Genomic DNA, 8,876 nt, shown 5'->3' on the forward strand with positions numbered 1-8,876 from the left:
GTTTAAGAATAAAAATATTTTTTATCATTATATTATGTTGTCAAAGATGTTTTTTATTCAGTCGTCAGTAGTAAGATGGCATCTCCCAGACCGAGGTCTCCCAGGCCTATTACACCTAGAAAAGATGATGAATCTTTTTGGGAAAAGATCGGTACATTGGGCAGAAAAAAGAGAATTCGAGAGGGTAAGGCGACATTAAAACAGAAATAATCTATAATAACATTAACAACCTATAACTCCTTGTTTAAATTATTTGGTTTTAATCATTACCTTATATGGTTAACTTCGGTTCTGTCATTTGTGGTCATGGTCATTTGTTTGTTAAACATACTTTATAATACTGGAAAATTTTATCAAATATCATATTATAAAAACCAGTATATATTGGCTGTTGATAAATTATCTCAAAAATAATACTGCTCTTCATTATATACTTAAAGCAATTTAGAATATATCCATTTAATTTATGTGTTATATATTTCAAACAAAGATTAATTTCTTCATAGATTATCATATTACATATTAAAATTTTTAATTTAATTGAAAGAAGTTCTGTTAAGGTTACTGTGTTATTGTTGGAAATGTATTGTTTTTGTTAGTTAATCATAAAGCTTAAGAACAATAACAATTATTAATTAACTCAATTAATCATTAATCAATTTGAAATCTTGAGTAATATGATTAAACATAGTTATTCTGTCTTTTTCCCTTGAACATTTTTTTTCTTTTTCCTGTTGACCATAAGGAAAATGATAGTAGTAGTACGTATATATTTTATGATAGTAGTAATAGAAGATTTCATATATATTTTATTCAAATAATAATGAACTAGTAAGAAGTGCGATAAATTCTTTGTTTCTTATAATCTGGTGGAGAGTTGTGAATATTGACAAGCTAATAATATCATATGAAAATTGATTCATTTTAATAGGATACTGTAGTGTTATATGTTAAAATTGACAATTTTCCTTGTATTAATTGTTCATTGTAAAACACCCACAATATACTTTCACCGTAGAGAATTGTCTATTATAGTGAAATCTGCTTTCATTTTTTAAATTTACTTTTTTCCTTTGTTTGTCTAATAATAAAGGTTTGGTATTTACTTTCACGTCTTAATTTACATAAATTGACCTTAAAATTCTTTTAACTACAGTTTATTGCTATGGCTTCTAGATTGTTTTTGTTTTTTTGTGAACTAATAACTGTTAAGATTTATTCAATTATTATTATTTTGGCTTAAATATTTAAGTCTTAATTATGTGAACTGCTACAACATGAAGGTTCATGGCTTCAGTACTTTGTATGGAAGTACTTTTTTTAGAACAATGTTTATGCAAAGGAGATAATTTTCCCCGAATTATACCCACTGTATGAGGTTGGGTAAACCCCAGGAGGTATTTAGAACCCACTGGGTTGACTCACGCCTACAGTGTAACAAAAAATAATTATCTGCCTCAGGTGGATTCAAACCTTGAGTTAGTAGCATAGTGCCTTATGACTGTGCCACTGCGGTCCTCTAAATATTTAAATCATAGTGTGCATAATTAAAATATTAAAATTTATTTTTGCAATGTATAGTGAATTTTCCATGGGTATATGTTGGTTGTAAAAATAAATACATACATTTGTAATATTATATTTGTAGTATTTGTAATAAATAGAATATATATAAAATTCTCAATTATTTAAAATTATAACTCCAAATTTTAATTAATTGCATCAAGGTATCGTTGAATGTCTTCCACCTTCATAGCGTTATATTTGTAATAAATAGAATATATATAAAATTCTCAATTATTTAAAATTGTAACTCCAAATTTTAATTAATTACATCAAGGTATCATTGAATGTCTTCCACCTTCATAACATTATATTTGTACTAAAAATACATTTACTAGTTGTAAATTTATTAAAATAAATCATGAATAAAATATTTAATTATTATCTTGTGATTCTCTTGGAACACATACTGGTCAACAATTCTGCAGTCACATGATATATACCTGACTGTTGTCAGATATTCGCATAAGGGTTGCCTGAAAATATATTTTGAAACAGAGTAACCTACTTTAACAAAGATTGTTATTTTGTTTAAAGAAAATAGAATGCATGAGCTGAGCTCCTCACCATTTTGTTTGTTATTGTGATAGGTTACTTACTCGTAGTTTGTGTTTTGATTGTGTTAGTATTGTTTTGGATGTTTTAACTAATACAGCAATGAATGGCAATAATAATAATAATGTAATGATAGTAGCCAATTAGCTCATCTTGATTCTCTTCCTCACAAGTTAGAAGCTCAACAAGGCATTCAGTGGACAAACTTTCACACAAACTCCACTTTTCATTCACATTAGGCATGTTGTAATAAATTACTTTAATCTCAACTTAGAATTAAACAATACCATGAAGTTTTGGAAGGAAAGGTTATAAAACAAGTTACTCAGAAAATCCAATAGGAGCTCTTATACATTTAACATTACTTTAAATATGTAAACATACTATTAAATATTTACTCACAATCCTATACTTAAAACATTTAACATGGTAAAACATTTTACATTTAACACATCATGAATACTCCTATTGTAGGTAAAGAAATTTTATATCCATGCAGGAAATAAAAAAATTGCCCTTAAAATTAAAAATTTCGAACGTAAGGCTGAAAGTTTGAGTAAAAAGAAATTTATTTTTCCATTACTATAATTGTTATTTGAGGATTTTTTTAGTTGCAAAAAAGAATATGAATTTAATTTCTCAAAAAAAAAAATATCCCTCCTAGCTAGGTCAGTCAGTATAAATTATTTGGATACTATGCTCTTCTAATGGCCTACTGGGATTATTATACATCAATCGATTCGTTTATTGGTGTAGAGCAACCCAAACATTTTGTCAATCGTATTAAATGAATTTATGTGCACACAATATCATTAAAACCAAAATTCGCTTCCAAAAAGCAAAAAAAAGTCTAATAAAAATAAGCCAAATCCATTTTTAGCTTCCCTTAAAACTAATTTTCATAAAATATGGCCTGCTAAAATATATATATTTTGCAGATTCCTCTACTATGGGTTTACTGTTGGGATAATTAAAACAGGCTGGCGTTGCGAAGTGGTCCTAGTAATATATATATATTAAAATGCCTAATTTAGGGTTTTGGATGGCACAAAAATATATCTGGCTTACATTTTTCATTATGGGACATTGGAATCCCAAAATCAGTTCAAAAATTCCTAAATTTTATTCAATTTGTTTTCGAAAATTGCAACCACTGGTTGACCACTGACTAAACGAAACGGACTGGTTAGGACCATCTTAACTGCACACGAAATGGTACAAATCAGATCGTAAACAAATTAGAATTAAAGATTAAAAATAGTACATTTAAGAAGTTTTCTTTATTTGGTATTACTTTTTCTCGCTTATAAATGCACAAAATCCTAAACATATTAATATGGGTTGGAAATTTTGCTTTCCAACTGTTTAATGACTAAAATTCTGAGGAATTTATTTCGTGAACGTGGGACATCGGTAGACAAAAAAAAAAATAACCTCCCAAATTCAGGTCTAAAAATTTTAAATTTTTTATTCATATGAAAGTTCGTATTTAATGGTTTTAAAAGCCGCTAAGAACGAAACTTACTTAATTTTTCATTAAAAAATGTTTTCTCTACTGGAAGAGAATTTTGGTTGTTTTTAAATTTACTAATTTAATATAACCAATATTATTTTTACTTATTGTGCAGTAAAAAGCAAAATATATAATAAATATAAATATATATAATATAATACGTTGGACGTAACAGCAACATTTTCGCAAAAATCGACCGACCGGAAGTTCCACTTTATTTTTCCCAAAATGGTTCTATTTTGATTAAACTCATTAATAGTGATATGGTCAGCAGTAGAAAAGGGAGCAATTTCGGTGATATAGATGTAGGAAGGGATTACGGGAGCGATCTGGGATCAGAGCCGTAGCACATGGAGAAGAACTAACAGTAAACTACTTGCAACTGGTCAGTCAATATCTCATGATAAGAAGGCGAGGCATATGGCTCGAAGCAATCCATCTGGACGCCTCTATGCAATTAATGCTAGTATAGGCAATAGGCCATGTGGAAGCCAAAAAACAGATGAATAGACAGAAACAACAAAGATGTGAAAATTCTGCATGCATGCAAAGTGGATAGCGGTAGCGGACAAAGATATAAAAAGTCTGTAGATCCTACCGGAAAAAAAGGAGTATATATATATATATATAAAGAGGAAATACATTTGAACAGGTAGATAGGTTTAGGGTATTGAAGTTTTACGGTGACAAGAAAAAAAAAAAAACGAAATTGACGAGGAAATACCTACCTTTATTTCCTCGTCAATTTCGTTTTTGCTAGTTATTTTTCAATTTTGAAATTGCCTTCTATTCAATAAGTATTATCCTTCCTACTGTTCTTTACATGGCCTCTTACTCTAAGGAAAGGACAGCGCCTTAAGGCTTTTGAAAAATTAAGTATTGCTTATAATATTCAGACAGAAAAAGGATGAGTTAACTGGAGAATTTAGAAGGCTGACAACACAACGCTCAAAATAAGAGAACTGCAGGCTGTAAATGTAATTCAGGTCATAGCACGCGGCGAATAAATGGGCGTGTAAGGTTGTGTGACTTCGTTACGAACGGATACCTTAAAGTTAACGCTGAACAGACAGGTGAATGTCCGAGATGGAAAACGTGCCGTTGTTGGAATTCTAGCAATTCAGCACTGCTCTAAAAAAATCAGAATATTTCGCACTGACGATTGTTCTATTTTCCATTAGGAGTGGAGTCGTCATTAAAGTAATGTCAGTGGTCACCTTTTAGACTAAATAAATAGTTTAAATAAATTATCACCTACAACTGTTAGTGATCTTAGACGGCTTTTGTTTATTTATTATTACTATATTTTTTTGTTTTTATGAAGATTAAGGATATATATTTTTTTACTTGGCTGCCAGATTCGCTTCGAACAGCCCTGATGAAGACTGGAAATTCTAATCGAAACGTTGGCACTATTAAGTTATTTCAACTTATTTGTGTTATACTTTGACCGTACCCCCAACCATCTACTCACATGATATATTTTTTTGTTGATTCTTTTATGATATTAAAAAAATAATCGATTTTTCACTTTTTAGCTGTCTAGTAATACTGCTTTTGCTTATCTCTTATATTTCTCTGGGCCAGTTTTAACTCGTAAAATCGTTATATCATTCTTGCTTGTGATATTTATTTTATATCTGTGCAAACAAATTTTAATTCTTACAAGGTCTAAAAATATTGATTGAGCTTCTCTTCTCCCTAAAAATGAATTTATTGAAAATTCATTAAATAATAATATTAACAATTATTTTATCCTCATTATTATATTAATTCACTTATTGTAAATTTGCATCTTTATTTTTCACTTCGTAATCCTTTCGGTTATTTTTATTATTATTAGTTTTTTATTTTATTTTATTTAATTTTTTTAATAATTATTTTATTTTCATTTTAGTAGTTGTTAATTATATTATTAATTGTTCCACTTGAGATCAATTCATATTGTACTTTACACTACAAATTATATAGCCTCCACAACGCCCTAATTGTCTAAACTGTAATATTTACATTTAACTTAGGTCTATCATTTTTATGTGTTATGTTGGCACCAACCGATAGATGTTGTCATTTGGTCAGACCGTATTAGATGTAATCTTATAAATGAATAAAATAAAAAATTATCAATTTTACTCGAATTAATATCAGTTCAGTTTTTGAAACAAATTTTGCAATAAAATAAAAATAATTTTATAAAATATAATTTAAAAATTATGTCATGGGGAAAGAAAGATCCATCCATGACATAAGTCGAATTAGATCAAAAGGGATTTTTTTTTTATGTTGAAAAATCGTTTTATACAATTTTGTAGTTAAAATCTATTTAGAAGGATTCCTTCATTTATTGTTTTGTTTTTACTTTTACTTACCTACATATGAGATATACAGAAAAAAAAGTATTGGGATCATACAAAATTTCACAAATTCGAGTTTTCAACTCAAATATACGTTTTGAGGTCCTCTTAGTCATAATTACCAAACTCTATTCCAAGAACCACTTCTGACTATCCAGAACTGTATCGAGCTTGCGCATTTCAAGTTTTGCCTCCCATAACTTGTACTGCGAATGTTCCGTACTATTTGCGGACTGTCAGAAGTTGTTCTTGGAACAAACCTCAAGTATCCCAAAATGGTGTGCGCGCGCTTGCGTGCATGATTAGTCCAGCTCTAAAACGTTAAGTCGTACGACATTGAAATTACATTTTAAAGGCAGGTTTATGCATGGAATATGACAGTAACTTATTTAACCTTATCAGTCACCAGCTTTTTATAAGTGACTCTCACTACGTTGTAGCTGGTTCCGGTAAATAAGTAGGAAAAAAATCAGTATTGTCAAAATAATATGTTTGTTAGAAATAATTTTTTTTTACACATATATGAGGTTCAAGTGATAATTTATTTAGAAAAGCCAATGATGTATAACTGGAGACGTCAATCACTCTCTGACGGAAAGTTAACTAATAATTAGCGTTGCTGATTCTTCCGACCAAAAAATTCTTTATGATTATTATAGTCATGATTGTACTGTCGCACTAGCTCTGGCTTGATCATTAATAGTGTAAGTAAAGTCAATGGACTAACAGTAGTATTTCTGCCACGTTTAACTGTCATTTGTACTCCTAGACAGTGAACTGTCGTGATGTATTGACGATAGGTGGGTAAACACTGTTCTTATATATTTGCCCAAAAACTTAAAATTGTATCAGCCACGAGGTCCAAAAACAAATTTGCCTAAGAACTTAAAATTGTAGTGAGTGTCTAGGGATGCGACATGTTTTTAAAATCAATTTTTTGAAGCCGATGGTTTTTTAACATCGATGATTTGCGTTTGTCTCATTTTTAAAATGCAAAAGTAACTTATTGAAAAAAAAAATTAACTGTATAAACAGGTTCCTATCAACAATGTGGAAGGATGAGGAAGTACTTCCTATATGCACGCTAATAACGAGATAAAGATAAATTAAACGTCTGTTCCAACAATCACTTCTGACCGGAACATGCGTAAGTGTTTTTCTCCTCCCAAATCCCATACTGCACATGCTCTGTGTGGTTCTGGATAATTAGAAGTCGATGTTGGAACAGATCTTATGTTACTGAAATGGATGTTCTATAACATCGATGCATTTTTGGCGATGTTTTGTTGTCAATGTAGCATTCCTACTTGTCACCATGGCAAGTTTCGCCTTGTCACCTCCCATCTGACCTACGACCTCAGCGACAAAGTACTGTTGTCACGGGAGTGGTGATTTACGAGAGATAAGAGTTAACAAAATCGACTAACCGGAAGTGCCGCTTTATAGAATCGATTCTTACTTTTTTTTTTTAGATTTTCTGAACGATTTTGATTAAATTCAGTATGTCAATGTACGATTAAGTGTACTTTAAATATCAGGTAGGCTCTATCCTCGTTGAAATAGTCTATATCCTCGTAGCTTAAATACCGATTTTTCAAAAAATCTTCCTCTAAAGTACCTTTAATTTTGTTTATTTGGAATGATGAACCGTTTAAAATTTTTACTTGTAGCAGAAAGTGGAAAAATGTAAACTCTGAAAGGAATTGATTTTTAACTTACGGAGGTTTAAGAAAATATATTTTTTCCAGGTTGAAAACACATTTCAGAAAATAACGATAGTACCCTTAGAAAAAATAATTAAAATAAAAAGTCGTTGAAGGTAATGAAAACTAACGAAAAAGCCATAAATAAAAGGTCTGTTTACAGTTAAGTTTTAAAAGGCGGATGCATGTACAGTTTCCCAAATTGTTAACGTTTACTTGTCACCATAGTTATTAAATAATTACTTTTTTAAAATTTCAATTAAAATTTATTCGAGCCTTCATCAGTTGACAGGGCTATTAAATCTAAATGTACTTTACTGGAATCTGTTGTGATTGGAGTTAGTCAATTTTTCAACTGAAAGGCTAATATGGAAAATTATTGCCTCAGTGAAAAATTGAGTGATGCATGGACTGCTCCAAAGTTTCCTTTTATTTCAATAAAAAAATCATTTCATTTAAATATCAAAATAAATAAAATGAAGAAGTAGCTTATTGCCATTTTTTATTTTATAAATTTATCTGCCTGCGTATACAGAAGTTAAGATTCTAAACTAATTGATACTTAGTTCTCAGGTAATAAGAAACAGTTTTGTTTTTTCAAAATAAAAAGAAAAGATTGTACCCCTCCCATAATCAATGGTTAAAAAAAAAGTAACTGTTATATCAACCACTTAAGGTTCACTAGGCTGATCTGGTATTAAATGAATTTAAAAAAAAATGAAAGGGGAATAATTTTGTAAAAACATTTTTTAGTTGGATCTGGGTATCTTTTTTTTTTTTTCTATTAAGTAATTTAAACCACAATATAAATATTATATATAATCATTTACACCCTAGACAAACGATGGTGTAAAAATTGACTAAAATTTTGAAGTAATCATTAAATCATTTCTTGCTTGAGAACACATGTATTCCATTAGGAAAACAATACTGGTGTAAGGAAGTTTACTGTGACTGTAATGAATGCATGAGTCATCGCTGAGGAATGCTTGGCTTTCAAGATAACTGCTAATTGCCAATGCTAAATAAATATTTTTTTACTTGAAGGTTTAAGATAATATTAGGATAAAGTGCTATAATGCTATTATTAAAATATTTTTAGTTTATTTAAAAAAACAAATCCAATGATTATCATCTCTCTCTCTCTCTCTCTCTCTCTATATATATATCTCTCTCTCTCTCTCTCTC

At 29.6% G+C, this 8,876-nt stretch overlaps 1 protein-coding gene across 1 annotated transcript in view; it reads left to right on the plus strand.

Moving 5' to 3' along the window:
* Positions 1-72: 72 nt before the first annotated feature.
* parvin (beta-parvin) overlaps positions 73-8,876 on the plus strand; it is a 15,920-nt gene continuing 7,116 nt past the window's right edge. The window contains exon 1 of the mRNA XM_014432821.2: positions 73-184. Within this exon, the coding sequence (XP_014288307.1) occupies positions 76-184 (109 nt within the window). The 5' untranslated portion in view covers positions 73-75. The remainder of the gene's footprint in view (positions 185-8,876) is intronic.

The sequence above is a fragment of the Halyomorpha halys genome, unplaced genomic scaffold (assembly GCF_000696795.3).
Source record: "Halyomorpha halys isolate HHAL.00 unplaced genomic scaffold, Hhal_1.1 Scaffold1123.1, whole genome shotgun sequence".
NCBI lineage: Eukaryota > Metazoa > Arthropoda > Insecta > Hemiptera > Pentatomidae > Halyomorpha > Halyomorpha halys.